The sequence below is a fragment of the Protopterus annectens genome, chromosome 6.part0 (genome assembly GCF_019279795.1).
Source record: "Protopterus annectens isolate FY-2018-M chromosome 6.part0, PAN1.0, whole genome shotgun sequence".
In the NCBI taxonomy this organism is placed as follows: domain Eukaryota; kingdom Metazoa; phylum Chordata; order Ceratodontiformes; family Protopteridae; genus Protopterus; species Protopterus annectens.
Window position 1 is genome coordinate 1,322,456,604 of NC_056737.1, and position 18,727 is coordinate 1,322,475,330.

At 41.8% G+C, this 18,727-nt stretch overlaps 1 protein-coding gene across 1 annotated transcript in view; it reads left to right on the forward strand.

Annotated features, from left to right (window-relative positions):
* The window catches only part of RIF1 (replication timing regulatory factor 1), a gene marked incomplete in the record, with an annotated part of 1,305,990 nt that overhangs the window by 739,454 nt on the left and 547,809 nt on the right, over nucleotides 1-18,727 (forward strand). Inside the window, 1 exon segment of the mRNA XM_044074885.1 lies at nucleotides 9,845-9,944. Coding sequence (XP_043930820.1) covers nucleotides 9,845-9,944 — 100 coding nt within the window.

Consider the following 18,727-nt stretch of genomic DNA (forward strand, 5'->3'; position numbering starts at 1 on the left):
CAAGAGCCAGCTCCCAGTGTATTCTCCTGTTCACCTGATGAATCTGGGCATCCTGAGACAATGTCACAACTGCCTCGTGTACACAGGCAACCCTCTCCTACCACACGACACCAAAATCTGCGAGATATGCACTTACACAGCCAAACCTGAGGCAAAGCTCTCTCCAGCCACAACTGAAATTGACAGTCGTGAGGAGAAGGTACCAACCTGCAACACCCCTCTTACTACACATAGACCCACCAAACAAGCAACTGCAAATCCCACACATAGCTACACAAAGATGTATTCGGAGGCTCTAAATAAAAATCTGTGGAAACAGAGACCTCCAAAGCAGACATGCAAGCAAACCTACACCCACAAACACACCGCAATCAACACATAACCTCCAAAACCAGTGTGCTTGTAATAGGTGACTCCATAGTCAGGCACGAAGATGTCCCAATCACCAGACTGGAGAAAGAGAAGGTCACTGTCAGTCGCTTGTCGGGTGCCAGAATCCGCCACATTACCCAGACACTCAAGTTACTCCACAAGTACAAATATGACTGTCATTGTCCATGCTGGTGTGAATGACCTGAGATGTACCTCCCTGGATTACATGAAAAGGGACATAGAAGAGATCTCTGATTATGTAACCAAGGCAGGTATGACCCTAGCACTGAGTAGCATCTTACCCTCACCAAGAATGATACCTCAGTACAAGGATACAATGATAAATTTCAACAGTTGGCTAAGTTTCTAGTGGCATTCAAAGGGGATCCAATATCTGCCTGCCTGGGATGACATGCTGTACAAGCCTCGATGCTTCGTCAGAGATGGCTTGCACCTGTCACCCCTGGGATTCAGGGTACTGGCAAAGGCTCTTGCCACCCCCATTGTACCTTTTTTAGGTAAGGCTCAAAAGACAAACCCACCACCGTAACAAGTACTAGTAACAAAAAACTGAGGGTCGTGCTGCTCAACACTAGGAGTTTTAACCTCAAAATGCACTCTCTCTCGAGGCACTCCTCAAAATGGAGAACATCAATATCTGTGCAGTAATGGAGACCTGGTTCAAGGCTCAAGAGATCACCCCAGAGATTTCAGGCTACAACTCGTACCACACATTTCGGCCACATAACCCGGACCGAAATACAAAGGGAGGAGGTGCATCCATATTCATCAAGGATAACCACACCTCCAGACTGGTTGCAAAGTATGATGCCTTGGAGATCATCCAAGTGCAACTGACAATGGGGCAGAACTGCAATCCAGATTGTAGCTTGCTACAGATCACCATCCCTGTCCCAAGACACCCACTCCTCGTTCCTCGAGGTACTGGAAAACATGAGGGTCCATCCGAACACCCTAATAATAGGAGATTTCAATTACCCAAACATCAGCTGGGAAAACTATGGAAGCACTAATACCTTTGCTCAGCTCTTCCTGGAATATATTAACTCAAATGCCCTGGACCAGCTTATAAACACCCCCACTAAGGGGAACAGTACACTGGACTTGGTCATCACCAACATGGGGGACAAGTGCTCCACACCTGAGGTAAATTCCTCATTGGTCAGATCAGACCATAAACTCATCACCTTAGATATCCACTTACCACCCCCCCAGGAAACAATGATGAAAAACTTCTCCAAAGCAAACTTTATGCTACTCAAGACGGAGGTGGCAAACTTTGTTACTCCCATGCAGAATGTCAGTATGATTAAATCTGCTGTATCATGCACAAAAGCACTCTTCAAGCACTTACATGAGTGCATGGACCGTGCTATCCCAAACAAGACTATGACTCACTCCTCCAAAAAGAGGAAACCAGTCTGGTGGACCCCGGCCATAAATAAGCTCTATAATAGAAGGAAGAAATTATTACAAAAGAGAGTAAAAACCCAGGAATTAAGGTGCTCCCTTACCAACCTCAGCAAAAAGCTAAGAACTCATAAAATCCTCTAAGATGAGCTTTGAAAGAAAAATCGCAACAGACACCAAAGACATCACAAAGCATTTTTTAGCTGTCTAGATTAGAACCTAAATAACTCAAAGATCTGCTCTGAGCAACAGCATAATGGTTCTAAATTCACGGAACCAACTGATATTGCCAACATATTGGCAGATAAGTCAGTGCAAATTTTACCCCATCCTCACCTGCTAAAGTGCCAATATCCATACCAGAAGACTGTGCTGCCCCTAAAATCACAGACACCCAGGTGAAAACAGCACTCTCCAAAGCAAAAAAACACAGCATCCATAGGTCCAGACAGCATCCCAGGCTGTGTGTTACATGAACACCAAAACAAATTAATCCCTCACCTTAATACCATGTTCAACCACAGCCTCACCACATGCTTGTGCCCACTGAGTGGCGTACGGCAACAGTTATCCCACTCCACAAGGGAGGTGCCACCACTGACCCCAGGAACTACCGCCCTATCAGCCTGACGAGCCTCGTCTGCAAGGTCGTGGAGCACATCATCATGGAACTCATAAACAACGACATTGGGAACCTACAAACCCTGGACCCTACCCAGTTTGGGTTCGTAAAGGGAAGGTCATGTCTCCTAAACCTGGTTGACTTCGAGGTGGTTACTAAAGCAATAGATGAGAGAAAGGTGGCCACACAGCATACCTTGACCTTGCGAAGGCCTTCAATACCATCCCCCATTCGGGAATTAACTCACCAACGTAAATATAAACCTCTACTTTACAAGATGGGTTGCTAAATGGCTCTAGGATAGAACCCATTCAGTGAGAATAAGAAACGCTAGATCCAACTGCAAGCCTGTGACAAGTGTAGTACCACAGGACTCTTTCGGACCCCTCCTGTTTGGTGTCTACTTCTGAGGTACAAGCAAACACTGAGAGACTATGGCTAACAAAAGTTCACAGACTGCAAACTGGGTGTCATAATTGAGACTCTACTGACATAGGCACCCTCCAAAAGGGTCTCACTAATACAGATACGTAGTGCCAAAATCATGACCTCAAGCTAAATGCCAAGAAGTGCATTGTCATCCCTTTTGGGGAAAAAACAAGTACCCATGAATTACAACATAGGTGGCAGCCCACTTAACAGAGTGTGTGATGAGACCTAGGGACTCAGGTGGATAGCAACCTCTCCTTCGACAACCATATCGCTAAATTGGTTAGAAAATCCTTCTACATGGCCCACCTTATCACAAAGGGGTTTGCATCTAGGAAAAAGGAAGTTATTGTCCCCCTCTATTCATCACTCATTAGACCCATTATTGAATATAATGCCTTGTTCGGGATGTACCTTACAAGACACCTGCAACAACTGGAGAGGCCTCAAAAATACCTCGCAGAGGATAACGGGCTTTAGACAGGTGCCGTATGCCATGAGGCTAAAAAAAAACAAACTGTACTCTGTCGCATACCTGCTACTCAAAGGTGATCTCTGCCTAACATACAAGGCTGTCAAACCCAGAATTGCTGGAAATGCTCCACCTAAGGAAAACCCAAACCACCAGAGCTACACGCTCAAGGGACATAAACCTGACCTCGGCAATAAACATGACTTGTTGGAGGGACAGATTTGTGTCCCCTTGCTCTGGAATAAGGCCCCCATTACAGGTGAGGCAGAGCGCCTCATTAGCGCTCTTCAAGAAGAATCTTGATGAGTGAATGGGAAACGGGAAATTCACCCCGGGAATCACTTCTGTGGCTCTGCTCAACAGAGGCACAGGTAACTAAACCACGTGGGAGGCGAAAGCCCGTAACATGTTGGCTAGGCTTACTCATACCCTAGGGCCAATGGCCTAGTACCTAACTATGAGCCTATGAACTAGGCTATAACTGCTCAGGAGCCTTTACAACCTTAGCCAACATAACCCGATTTTACCCAGTATAGGGCCCCCAGGGGTGGGAGGATAGCATGATTTTGTGCCTATGCCTTGAGTATTTCACAAATTTTATAGTTTTTATGGATTTCCCTATCCATAAGGGACATAGGCGCCACACTGGGTGTGAATTTTTGATTCCCCATCCATCAGTCTGGATTGGTTTTGAAGAGGGCCAGGAATTACTCTGTTTAATGTGTATTCCAAAGAAGGGGCAATCTCTGGAATACATCTGTTTGATTCACTGAGTTTTTATATCCCTAGAATGGTTTACCCTCGTCCTGTTTGTTTGCAGATATTTAGCAGCTCCATCAGGGCTGGATTTGTGAGTGTCTTGTAGGTCAGCCATAGCTCACCCCGTAATTGATAGGAGACAGAGAAAGGGAAAAGACGTCAGTCTTTCCTCTTAGGACATGTAATTTCTGTGCGAAGATCCTCTGAGGTCCCTCCATCTTTAAGTGCCTAGTCAAGTACTTTCCAAATGGCGCATTGTACTGTATTATTGCTCTAATGATGGCTGTGCACAGTGGGACTATAAACTTCCTGGATCTGGATGCTATACCCTTGCAAGTTGTGCCACATAGAATGACTTCCTCACCACTGTACACATTGCAGTCAAAGTTCAGCCTATCTTCTTGTGCATCTAGATCCCTTACCTCTGAGTCTAATCTTAGTTGTGTGTTAATGTTGAAGTTATCAGGGGATATTTGATTTCCAAAAGGGTCCGATAAAGACATTTCTTTGCATTTAGGTTCAGGCCGTGGTTCTGACACCAATCATGTTCCTGATTCAGACCCCTCCTGAAGGATATCTACGACATTCGGGGATTCAGTGATTGCCCCTAGCTTGCAGTCATTTGACTGTAAATCCAGAGGCCTTTCACATTGGCCTTGGCATCTGAGAAGTATATTCTGAACATGAGTGGTCCCAGCACTGAGCCTTGTGGCACACCACTAGTAACTGGTCTCTTGCTAGAACTTGAATCACCCACTTTAACCACATGTCCATTTGGCTGTCCATCTGGTGACATAGGGATTTATGCCCAGTTTTGTGAATTTACTTGTAATACCTGAGTGGGGAATTGTCAGATGCCTTGGCCAGGTCAAGGTAGGTGGTATGCACTGTTTTAACCTAATCCTTGGCTTTGATGACTTTCTGAAAGTAGTCCACCAGATTTAATAGGCATGACCTTCCCTTAATGAAGCCGAATTGGCTCAGGTCTTGTATTTGGAAGTTTCCTGTGTCTTTATTTACCATGCCCATGATTATTTCCGTGGCCTTACAAACAAGACTAGTTAAACTTGTGGGTCTGTAATTTCCTGGGTCGGTTGATGGTCCTCCCTTATGCAGAGGGATGATTATAGCTGTTCTTCACTCTTAGAGCAGAGCTGGAGGCTGTGGTTAAATAAAGATCCTATTGGGCCTGATAGTTCCTGATTTAAGCTATTTAAGAGGCAAACTCATATATCACTGGGCCTCTTTAATTCTGTGTTTTTAACTTAACACTGTGGCTACCTGTCCACTGTTTGGCAGAGGAGTGGTTGATAGCATTTCCTGGGGGTGATGAAGTGAAGTTTGAGTTGAATTTATTGGCTGAGTGTAGGAAATTCCATCTATAACTAATCATGCACATTGCTGGGTGTTGCCATGAAGATTGCAGACATAACTGAAAAATGCCGTATTGTTATCCTTACTGTTGGAGGCAGTTTTCAGTTTGGTACTGTAATTTCTATGCAGTTTGTATGGTCATACAGGGCTTTTCTGTACTGCTGTAAATAGTCTTCTGTGCTTTCCGGATTTGGGGGAGCTTGGAATCTAGCTAAACAGTTACTTAATAGGAGGTAGTTTGCCTTAGAAACGTTCTTAGTTTTTGGGGTTTGGTAGAGGTCTAGTTTTACCTTAATTTCCAGGGAGACTGCTTTTTGATCAGATCTTGCCAGCGAGGACATCACCCACGGGGGGGGTTGATGCAGCACTCTCGCTCTCCTATATTTAATTTACAGATCTAAGATGATGTTCTCCCAATGGGAGTGCAGACCAGCTGCTTCAGGGGTGCTTGAATTCCCAAAGTCACGAAATCTTTTGGGCCTGTATGTTAGTGGCTGTGTATGTCTCCCAGCTAATGGAGGGGTAGTTAAAATCACCCATTAGTATAGCTTTGGGCTGGATGGTGAGTGATTCAAGTAACTCTGGATATGATGTGTATGTTTCCTGGTTCATAGAGGGGCACCTGTAGCTAGCAAGAATATGGTAATGGATTTTTCTTGTAGCTGACATGGAAGTAGCTCAAGAATGTCATATTGTTTGACCGGCCTTGAGGTGATTATGTCCTGTATGTAGATAGATACACCTCCACCATCCACTCTTTCACATTCAGTGGGTGAACAGAACATATACTGTAGGTGGTATGACTGACTTTTTGCCTTTGTCTTTAGATATCTTGTTGTGTACCCCTCCAAATTATTGTAAACTAAGTAAACCCACTTGGCATAAGCAATTTCAGGAGAGAAAGATCAGAATTAATTTTTGTCCCTTGGTGGCCAAGAATGGTATGGTTTCAGTCCTTTGCTTGTACAGGGAATTCTCCTGAACCTCTTTGTGGATGTGTCCCACCACTGGGGTGACAGTAAATCCATTTCTGACCATGGCTTCTTATGTAGATTCTTTATGCTATACCTACCTGGTAGTTTCTGAACTATTTGAGGTTACATGGAATCTTTCACTTTGCAGACCTACGTCTTCAAGTGTAAACTCTTTTCCTTTAAAGTGGAATGGTACCTTATACTACCTTATTCAGTCAACCTGCATGTGTCCTCACCTATCACTGGCATCTGCATGAGATGGACCCATTATTCCATGGGCAGGGTCCAAGTCTACAGTTTTTGCCCATCTTCACTTCCTTGGGATCTGAACTTCATGACTGGCAGGTATGGCTGGCACTTGGGTCCCATGGTTCAGTAATGCTGAAATCAGTTTTATGGAAAACATTTTCTTCTGGTGGCCATCATTTTTCTTAACATTCAGTTCTATCAGTCTTGTTTGGTTTCAACATGGATAGTGTACCCTCTAGGATTAATTGACATTAGCTGTGAAAAGGGATTTTTAAATCATCTTTGAGCAAGTCTTTTCCTCTCTCTGATTTATTTACCAGGCAGAAGAGAGTGGAGAACTCTGGTTGTGCACTACCAACTTGTGTTACTGGACAAATGTGTGCGTTTATGAAGACCAAACAGCAGTTTATCTAGTTCTGTTTTGGGAGAAATAAAGGCTCCCACTTGTTAAACTATTTCCAAGTAGAACTCTAACTGCATCATGTTATCATGAAGCTCACTGCTGTTCGGAAAACATTTCATTCAAAAGCCCCACTCCACTGGAGCTGTGGTTGCGATGTGCAGTAGCCACTTGGTGTTTGGTACATCTTCACAAGATATATTGCCTGAAACCAGTCACCCTTTTTATAAAAACTGACCACATCAAAGTGATGTGGTGCATATAGGGGTATAGGGGAGTTACGCACTCTGCCACCTAGCAGTGCAAGTCTGGGAGGTGGCACAAGAAATGGGGTTACATCTGATAGCTCAATACCTTCCAGGAGAAAACAGTCTGGCAGACCATTTGAGTAGGTCTGTTACAGAACCCTACAAGTGGATGCTGAAAAAAGCACATTTGAAAAATAGGGTATGCCAGTAGTAGACCTTTTTGCTTCCACAGAAGGCAGACGGCATTAAAAAAATAAAATTGCCCAAGGGCTACAGACAAGTGGGCCAGTAGGCCAAAAGCCCCTATCCCATAGACGAGCCTTTTTGTATGCCTTCCATCCCATACTTCTCATCTCAGTTACTAGTGAAGATCAGGCCAAGGGTAATCTTTATTGTGCTGTTCTGACCAAGGCAAGAGAAGAACCTTGGCAGGAGCTGGATCTTTGACAAAGAACAAAGGAGCCACCATGTACCCACAGTTGCATACACTGAAGTTGGCAGCCTGAAGGTTATAATTCGTATTTCTCAGGGCTGTCTCATAGACAAGGCATTTTAGATGCTCTAAAAGAGGCCAGAAAACCCACTACTAGGAAATTGTATGTCATGAAATGGAAAAGGTTTACTTTTTGGTGACAGACCAAGGGCCAACAACTTTTACTTGCTATCCTGACCTATCTGGCTGAGCTGTTCACCAAAGACCTGTCTTGCTCTTGAAAGTTCGAGTCTATCATCTCTGCCTGTCCTGCTTGTACAACTCCCTCTTTTTTTTCCCCGCAGCCTATTTATTTGTACTGTACAAGAAGTCTTAGTGTTTTAGGAAGGTTATCTCCAAGTGCCTCAGCATAAGTAGTTTTGTGTGTAGGGTCTTTACCTTGTGTGGTAGGTGTGGTGCAAGTGTCACTGACAGCTTCTATAAGATTAGTTTTGGTTGTATGACAGAATTTTGCCTCCAGCGTTGGTGTATTTGCCCCTCTTGCATACTATATCCAGCTTGTTGCCAGTGTATGTGAGGCAGTTGCTGCAGTGCCTCAGGAAAACTTGACTTGTTCAATATTTAAGAACTTGATGAGCAAAGTTCAGCTGTGAGTAATCTAGATGCTCTAGTTTTTAAAAAAAAATCTGTCTAGACACTATTACCACATGAGTATAAACCACAAACCTTCCTAATGTATAATAACGGGTTTGGGGAAACCAAGTGCTTAAATCAGAACAGACTTGAAATAGCAGGCTGATTAAGCCTTCACCAGCAATTCACAGTTCAGAAGGGCAAAGGCAACCCTCTTCTTCCACAAGAGTGTAGAGCACAACCCTTCTTAATGTAAAATAACTGGCCTGGAGCCCAAGAACTTGAAGCTGAACTGAGAGACTTTAGTAACAGACATAATAAGCTTTCAACCAACAATTCCCAACTCAGAAAGGGTGTAAGCTACCTCTTCTGCACCACGAGTATAGACCACAAACCTTCCCTTTGTAAGATAACTAGTTTGAAGCCCAAGTACTTAAATCTAAACTAAGAGGTTTAGAATAGTTGCACTTTAATCAGGCTACTAACAAGCAGCAGATCACTTTAAGAACGTGCAGCAAAAAGCGAAATAAAGCAAGAAGAAGCACATACAGTAAAAGCAGCTGAATAAAGTGCAGTTTTTTTTAAGTGGAAAGGAAGGAAAAGTGAGGATAGTTCAGTTTTAAAAGGCTAAGGGGGACAGCCATCCCAGCTGATCTCTTTGTGCTCAGAATGAACTGATGAGATGGGACTGGAAGAGAGTCCAAAATCAGATTTATTGTAGGGGTGAGCAACTCAAATGTCACCAAGTTTAAAACCGACAGCTGTGGGGAGGGAAAAATCAAGTACACACAGAAATCAGCAATAGTCAGGCAGAGAACAGTAAGTCAAACAAGCACTGCCGTTAAATAAAGATGCTTGTAGATATTTCCAGTTAAATTATTATTCACTGTCTGCAAAGAATTTTTTTTCACTTTTCTAACTGACCCTAGGCAAGATCTCTTAAGACTCCAAAAGAACAAAAAACTTAAAACAAAATGCAATATGAGAAAAAGATAAAAATAGAAGTAACCAAACCTTAAATGAATTACTTCAGTCCATTTCAAAAACAGATTCAGGCAGAGAACAGCAAGTCAGACAAGCACTACATCTGTCTGTTCGAGTTTAGTGCAATTTTCAGCATTTTTGGTGGTATCCGAATGTTGCTCAGTATATATAGAGAAAGATCCTTAATTAAAACCACTGTAAAGTTGTTGCTGAAGATACCACAAGTCTTCACTGAGGAACTGGTTTTATGATAGGTGCTGAAATAACTTTGTGTGGTGTTTCTGGGACCCTGTTACTTGGGGTCATTTTATCAGCGAGCTAGTAGGAAATTGTCAATCAAGAGTCATTACTCTGCACTGTTCATGCAGTTTTCTTACCTTCACTGACGCCTTTCTTTTCAGAATAATTTGCACATGCTTTTTATAGTCTTTGGTGTATTTATGGAGTTATTTTTTGTTTTTCAGAACATTTCTACCTTGGAAGCATCTGTTCACATCTTAACAGTTATGAACGACTGCATCAACTTTGGACCATACAGTAACAAGTTTCAGTCGAAAACCAGAAGTAAGCTATAACATCTTTGTGTGGGGGGAATGTGTGTGCGTGAGGGAGAGAGAGAGGTACTGCAAGACAGTGTGCAGATTAGGCTGGATGATGCTATTTTCAAGGACGGCAGCATGTGCATATGAATAGCAAGCATGTGCTAACTTCAGTGCCATTTTGAGAGTGCAGCCAGCGAGTGAGAAGTATGAGTGTAATAGCTAGTTTGTTTATAGTTTATCTAAGTTATTAAGCCTCATTCCTGATGTGTTTGTACATATAAAGCTGTGCTTGAACAGACCCCTTAGAAGTTTGTCTGTTTTATCCTGATCAGATGTGCGATAATCCGTCATCATGAACTCTACTTGATAGGTCGGCCACAGGGTTCATGATTTCCACCAGTCGTAACTTCACACTTTTTTGGAAGACCCACTATGCTCGGTGGCACATGAACTTGGTGCAGAAAGTAATGTCTTAAGCCAGCTACATAAGCTTATGAAGCCTTTATGTGGTAGTCCTTTTCCAGTTCTAGAACAATTTTTAGGTCTGTATCTTGACTTGTCTCCATTAAAGGTTTCATTGTTCCAGGCCTAGAAGCATATTTGCAGTTCCTTGTGGTTGTCATAATTACCAGTCAAAACCTGCTTTGGAACTGCCCATACTGCCACTACGAGCACAGCATAAGGCATAACCGTAAGTGCCAGGTCCAGCCCTATTGCCTGAAGACATCAGTGAAGAAAAAAAAAAACTCTGGCCTTCCTTTCTGCCAGGAGGATGGTAGTAGATAGTTCCTCGTCTGTGGGAAAATCCACTACACAGCACCAGGCTAGGAGAATGACAACATTTAAAATTTACTTTGTTGCAGATTTGTGGGATGATCCACTGCACAGCACCAGACCACAGCCAGATCAGTGGCGCTCAGTGGACAGTGTGGCTTCCCTTTTGAAGTCAGTCCATGGATGAATTTAACCCTCTGGTGCATTCAGGTGCTGAATTTCCCCTCATCTAGAGAGAGTTTGACTGTTTCTCAACTGATGGCTTTTCTGAAGCTGAAAGAGGCATTCTCCCTTAACTGTGTGCCTGCTTCAGTATGCTTTCCTTTCAGTACTCTGATTCCCCTGAGTGATATAGAAGATCGAGGAGGAGAGGCCAGAAACGATTATTGTAACCCTTTTCTGGCAGAGATAGCACCTTTGTTCTCTGATGCCTTGGAAATGGCAAGGGAGAAACCTTTTTTCTTCCTCCTCCGCATGTGAAACTCCTGATGCATTTCAGTCTGACTACACTGAACCATGCATTTTTAAGGATGTTCCACAGAAAAAGGCCAATACTTCAACCATAGGCAAATAAATCTCAACGTCTGTCCAGTTTAAAATGAAGTAAAATGAACTTTAATCTTCCATAGAGCTCAGTTAAACAAGGTTAGCGCTTTCATGGTTGTATCACACCACTTCATCAGACCATAAATGCATTAAGTTGTGGTCCCATATAAATATACTCAATTAAATACAATGAACCTATAACAATTATTCTATTTAGAATTAAAGCCATACACACCGTTACTAAAATTTCTGATACAGCTTTAAGCTAAATATTTAAGATCTATCTTGGGACGTTATAAAAACATAAAAAAAATAAAGATTAACTGAGCTCTGTGGAAGATTAAAGTTTGTTTTACTTCATTTTAAACTGGACTGTCAAGATTTATTTGCCTATGGTTGAAGTATTGGCCTTTTTCTGTGGAATATTTATCTTTGCTCTTTGGTCGAATACTTCATTTGTACACCTAGTAGTGCTTTGTGTGTTTGGCATTTTTAAGGATGTGACTTTACTCCCTTGAGCTGATCACTGTGTAGTCAAGGATTTGGTGAAAACTGACTAAGGCTAGGAGGCTAATACAAGGAAGTCATACTTAGCAAGTTTTTCCCTGCTGTCAAAGAAGGAGCCAGCACCTACATTGGAGGATGTGCCTGTGCTTCTCCAGTATCTTTCTGAGCTAGTTGAGATAAGCCTAGTTTGTGTCAGTAAATTTGTGTGTGTACTATGTCTGCCTGCCAGTACCCACCCTAAGTTCAGTGACCAGACCACCAGTGAAAATTTCAAAAGCATATTTTCCACCTCAGGTTTCCCCACATGGAATTTGGCCATTTGGCCCCAGTCTGGCAGTTTAACTGTGCTAAAGGTGACCTTGCCTCCTTTTGAACCTGCAGCACCTGAATAACTGAAATTCTTAAATTGGAAAACAGAATTGGTCATTGCAGTCACTTCTGCCAGAATGAAATCAAGGCATCAGGCCTTAATATACAAAGTGCCTTCTCTCATATTCTACAAAGACGAGATGACATGTGCACTTAACCTGTCATTCATGCCTAGTGTGCTTACAAAACTAGCCGTCATCCAAGCTTTATAATTCCTTCTGTATATCTTGGAACAAGAGGGCAGGGGAGTTTCACTCTTGCTGGAGATGTAGACATTTGAAGTATATTTGGACAGAACTATAGCTATTAAAAATCAGAAGTAATTTCTTTTCCTGTAAGCAAGCAAGCAAGCCCTGTGTCTAAACAGACTACCTCCAGAAGAATAACACATTCCATCAAAATTTGTTACAAGATCAGTGTCCTTTCCACTATCAGACTATTGCTGCTTTCATTTAGGGGTTCATTTCCTGAATGTTGTAGAAGCAGCCACATGGTCTTCTGTTCATACAGTCTGAAAGTGCATTGCGGTCTCCAGGTCAAGAGAAGGATCTACATCAGCTTTCCTGAAGTGCATAAGCTCCTCATATGTAATGATCCCTATCCATTTTCCTGTTTAGGGAGACTGGGTTGATCAGTTTGGTGATTCCTCCATACAGCGATGAGTGCAGCAGTGAGTAGATGTTCTGCCAGAGTCACTGTTGCTGCCTCATTTCCCTTAACTGTTCGCCTCTGTGGCATGGGATAACCTTGGCTGAGATGGGTATCTGCCCCCCCCCCCCTTCACTGCTACTTGAATTATTTGTAGTCTCTGTCTTCATTTTGGGGAGGTCATACTTTCAGGTCCCAGACCACTGTCCTTGTTAGTTGATGTGCTAAGTGCTGAAGCTTGGACATTCTTGCAGAAGGGAAAGACCTGAAGATGACATGAATAGATGCCACCTGTGTACCAAGTACTGAAGAGGTCCAGGGTAAGGTGACATTAGCTATTCGGTGGAGAAAAGTCGGCCTGTAGTAGAGTTCCATTTAGTGATGACGGAAGCAGTGAACCACACTCTGTCATCTGCTGTTGCCCTTTGCCTTTGTTCTACTCTGTGTAGTGTAATCATTAGTTTTTGATGAAACCAGATTCCCAGTTAGTGGAATTGTAAGCATTTCAGTGGGAAGGGTTTGAATTGGTTTAAACTTCTCAGTTCTGGAACATTTTTTTTTGAGGTGGCCAAAGAGCACGTTTTTGTGTTTAGGATTAGTTTATTTCCTGTAAGCTGGAAGTTGACATTAGTCCTGTCTTTTTTAGTAGCTTCTTAATTGTTTCTGTATAGGGATCAGATCTGCATATATGATAATGTCCTCTGGGTATAGAAATAAGACAGTGTCCTCTGGTTATAAAAGAATAGACAAGGTGAGTGGGACAGAACATGGGTTAATGATGAATATGGAAAAAGTTTGGTGGGGGACAGAAGTGATCCTTAAAGAATTCCATTTATGATGAGAAAAGTAAATGAACTCGATGAGACGATAATCTGTACTTGTCTGCTGGTTAGAAAATGGTTAAAGTAGCATTCTGCTTTTTTTCACTTTTATGCCTGTTTTGAGAGTCCAGGATAGCAGATTGTGAATTCACTAAGGCCATAGCAAGGTCTGCACACATTGCTCCAGTTAGACTTTTTTTTTTTTTTAACCTTTTTAGGAGGATGTCATTTGTAAGGCTAAAAATAGCTGTTGTGATACTTTTTCAAAAGATGTGCTGCTGAGAGGAGAGAAGGCTGTTTTGTTTTATACAAGCTGAAAGCTTGTAGAATATTTTTTCTAGATTTTTCTCTAATGGTGATAGAGCTGATGTTAGCATGAAGTCGAGGGTTAATGTTGGGACAATTACTTTGGGTTGTGGTTTGACAGTTGCTGATTTACATATTGTGGACATATTTTGGGTAATGGCAGCGTTAAAGATGTGATCGAAAGGAGTCTAGGTGCTGTTTGTATAGAGGAGTAAGCCAAGGATGAAGGTCATAATACTTAGTAGGGGTATCTTTCAGGATGTCTTTTAGTAGTCTTTCAGTATCCTTTGTTTTTTATGCTTTGGAAGTAAAAGGTGGAGGTGTGTGTGGTCGAAGTCCGTCCATTTGACAAGTTTGGTTGGCCTGAGAAGTTGAGATGGGTAATAGCATTTAATGATTCCCAGCATAAGGTCTTTGCTAGAAAGGTGTCCAGCTGTATACAATTAAAATAAGGTTGAGGGAGAGACTATTTGATTTGCAGTAGTGACCGGATACAAGCTTAAACTGTTTCCAAAATTCTTTTGAGCAGGATATTTTTGTTTGGTATCATTTAACATAGGGTTTTGTGTTGTCTGACACTTTTTTAGGCTATGCTATGGAAGTTTATGAATCTGGTCTGTAGAAAGTTTGGGGTGCTTCTGTTGGATCTCTCATTATTTTAAGAGGTGCTTTGGTATTTGATATGAGCTAGATTATTAGTCTTGTGGAGTCTACTGATGAAAGTATCTTTCTTGTTACAGTAGAATAGGTGGTGTCGGCTGAACTTTCCGGTCAAATCAGTTCAAAATTAGTGATCAGTTAAAGGATTAGAGAAATTGTTTTAGAATGTTTTAATCTTAAGCAAAAGGTTACTTTGCTAGAGAGCACATTGAGACTTGCAGCTTTGGCTGAGTAGTAATTGGAATGGTGGTCACTTGAGAGAACGATTTACATGTCCTCCTCACGGTCGAGTGGCGTTCGAAACATATGCATGAATGGGCGTGCCTTCGTTGAAGGTTGGGAGTCTGGCTGGCACCTCGGTACCATAAAAATCTACTGCCAATCATTAGCGGACCGGAGGTCCGCTGTGGCGACCCGTAACTGGGAAAAGACGAAAGAAGAAGATGATTGCGATGAAGTGGGGTATGTTAGTGGCAAAGATCTAGGCGGGTGTTTTAGCCCAAGTTAAATTTGTCTGGTGCATTCTCCGAGGACTTCTGAGGCTAAAATCTGCAAGAAGTTCATTAATTTCAGGTTCAAGACTTAGGAGGTTTACATAGAAGTCCCTTATTAGGTTTCTTGGAGAATTAATGAATTGTTTTGTTGGGCTTTGTAATTTGTACTGGTTGGATGGAGAGAGAGAGCGAGAGAGATAAGGGATATGTTTTCAGACTTTCCAAGTGCTGTAGGCAAAAAAAAAAAGCCAGTTAGGGTTGTGAACATTTTTGGTGTTTTATTGGCAATGGATATTTGTAAAGTTGGTTAGTAATGTTGAGCCCCACCACTGTTCTCTTCCTTGAACAGAGTTTAACGTAACTGTAGCCACTGAAAAGCAGTATAAGGAATTGGTTTTCTTTTATCCATGATTTTATGTTTACCATTATGTCTGGGTTGTTTGAGTAAACTGCTCACATTCTGTACTTCTGATGTGTTTTTGATGCTACCAACTTTTCAGTCACGAGTTAATTTCATTGGTGATTTTGAGGGAGGAGTTAGAGGACATGTACTAGGCCCAGTATTTCTTTTAAATAGGAGTTTAATTGAAAAGAGATGGTTTGGGTTTTGTAGACTTCTGTCTTAGCCAGGTATTCTGCTGTACGTCTTGGAATTAAGATCTTAGAGATGAGGGTTACTGATTTATTGGTTTTGAAGCTGCAGTACAGTGGGAAGGGTAAAAAAGATTGTTTAATTTTGCGAGGGAGTGGTAGTAGTGAGCCTAGGTAGTTTGATGGAAGGTGGATGGTTATATACTGGAGAGTTTGTTGGACTGGATCTTTATTAATGGGAGAATTTAAGAAGAATATTAATGAAAAAAAGTAGACTTGTCATTGCTGTGAAGCATTTCTGAAGGCAAGTTAGTAATTGTGGAAAAAAGCAACATGCAAGCACCTTTGATTTTTACACACATGCAGTGGTTTGAAGTTCTGTGTAAACGAGAAGACTGGATTAGAGGTGGAGTCAGGGAAGGCTATGAGGGTAGCATAGTAGTAATGAAAATACTATAACCATAGCTGCTGAGTAACAGAATTGAAGACTATAGTATAAGCTTCCTCCTTCCATCCCCTTTCTCCTGTGGTTTCAGTGTTTTATGAAAACCAACACATCCTGTGCTGAAGGGGGACACCCTGTCCCTTTCAGCTACTGTACTATCCATTGAATGGCAGAGAATTGTAGCTTGTTTTTAAATAATAGTAAGCACAGTTGGTGACCACATCAAGGAAATGAAGCTATAGTTAGAGCGTCTTCCCCTTGGACCATGTTTCCAGTTGACAGCTGTGCAGGCTAGGTCTTAAAACTCAGGGTGGATGTTTGGATTGCCACCTTTGGCATAATGCTGTGTATAGTACTGCAGCAGTGATCTTAAAATGTATATTTGCACTTAAGGTGAGCATGCTCACAGAACTTTACTTTGGTTTGCTGTAGGGAAAGAAGGTTTGGCAGTTGCTGAGCTATCCCTATCCAGGTGGATAACTGGAATATGCTGATGTCAAGATGACTACACCAGGATTGTGGCTACTTCCATTACTTGCTTCAAAATGTTTTCCTTTATAGATATTTACGTTGGTGCCATTTGGTTGTCTGGTCATACTTTTTAGCTAGCAGCTGTTGCTTAGGCAGCTACTCCAAGAGTCAGGCTTACTTTGGTACTTCAGGTCTCAGCCTTATGACTACCTTTTGATTGTCTGGCTTCTGCTTCTCTCATGATTTTGTATTGTTTTGGTTTATTCTCAGCCCAGCTACTAGTGATGGGCCCCTGATATAAAATCAAAAGATGAGTTTATCTGAGGGAACTTTTTACTGATTTGTAATTATGGCCTTAACTCCTCTTGGCCCTGGGTGGTTCTTTAACCTGTCAACTGCTGATTGAGTTCTTTGCAATTCTAAGAAGTATATGTAAGCAAGAATGCATGTACTCTAGTAAAGGCAAGCTGTTGGATTCTGGCTGTGGGCACAGTCTCGTTGTGTGGTGCTAAATATTATGGCATGCACCAAGACTGGTTGCACGCTTCCTTCACAAGTCAACTGGCACCTTTTTTGGATTTGGGAGGAGTTGAAAGTTGTCATCCCAAGCTTCTTTGAAGGGTTTCTTGGTAAGTGAATGGAACATGGGTAATGTTCTTGAATGTCCTTGAAACATATATTAGAGTGGCATATTGTTCTTTGGTGGCCTCTGGCTGTGTGTTAGGTTGTTAATAAGTTAATAGTATTGGTCCTAGGATGGAGCCTTTTAGGACTCTCTTGAATAAATGAAGGAAAAAGGAGAAATCATTTTGCCATTTCACTGTTTTGGGACCTCTTAATGAGGTAGCTAAGAAACCAATTAAGTGAGGAGGGTGATATCCCATAGGAAAAGTTTAGTTAAGAGACTTTGACTGTGTCAAATGCCTCCGATTGATCCAGAAATAGGGCTGATGTTAGAAGGCCTGAATTTCTTTTGCTATTTGTTATATTTGTGAACCTTAGAAGGGCAGTATTTGTACTGTGATTATATTTAAAGCCATGTTGTGAGGTAGAGAGGAAGTTGAGAAGCATTGTATGTAAATTAAAAGTGAATGCATCTTTTGCAAGACTTTGGAAGAGTGAGAGAATGGAATTTGGTCTATAGTTTGTGAGCTCTGTTGTTGAGCCCCTTTTATAAACAGGTATTGTATCCATAAGGTGGGAGCATATTTTTCTTGGCTAGCACATTTTTGTTAGCCTTGCATATCCTGTCTCAATTCTAAGTGCAGCAGGTTTGAGATATTCAGAGGGAAGCTTGTTGGGACAGTGGCTGTTGTCTTAAAGGTGTGTGGGTATTTTAAATTGTAGATGTTAACAGTGGAGTGGGTATTTTTAATTGTAGATGTTAGCAATGGAGTGAGTGTGGAGGTATGTTGTGGCTTGTGGGATGGCTGGATTTCTGGTAGTTTTGTTTTGTAGGAGGGAGGGTACTGTTTTTATAAAATGAGTCAAATTGTAAAGCAGTGCATTGGGAGTTGTTGGTTGGTGATGGGCTGGGTTGGGTTAATTTTCGAGGACTAAACAATGTATTTATTGATTTCCATTTTTTGAATTATTTGAAGAATTTTGGGGTTGTTTTAATAAGCTTTTTTGTCTTGTTTTATGCAATGTTTGCTATGATTCCTTAACCATCTGTATTGTTGCAGGGGTATTTGAGACTTGGTTTGTAGCCATGGCTTCCAGGCCTTCTCTCTTAGTTGCACTAGTTGCTTTGTTTTTTTAGTTATCCAATGGACTGGTTTGTTTTAAACTTTTTTTTGGTTCTTAATGGTACTTGCTGTGCCATGATATTTAGAAATATTGTATTAAATACATCTACTGCTTCATCAAGGGGAAGAGTTTTAAGTGGAGCCCAGTTGATCTGGAGGAGACTGGAGGTAAGTTTGTTTCTTAACGTTACTGAGGTTTCTCACTGTGTTGTAGTGATGAACCTTGTGGCACTGTTTGGGTTGTCTGATTATGTAGCTTAGGCTGTCTGGTAGGGTACCACTTGAGGCAACATTAAGGGTGGATGTTAGAATCCAGTGTAGGATGGATTCATTAGATGTGTCCTTGTTAATTCTAGCTGGATCCTTGATCAGTTGAGAGAAGCCATATAGCTGAATTGAATTTGTTGGGTTTTCTAAGGCCAGTC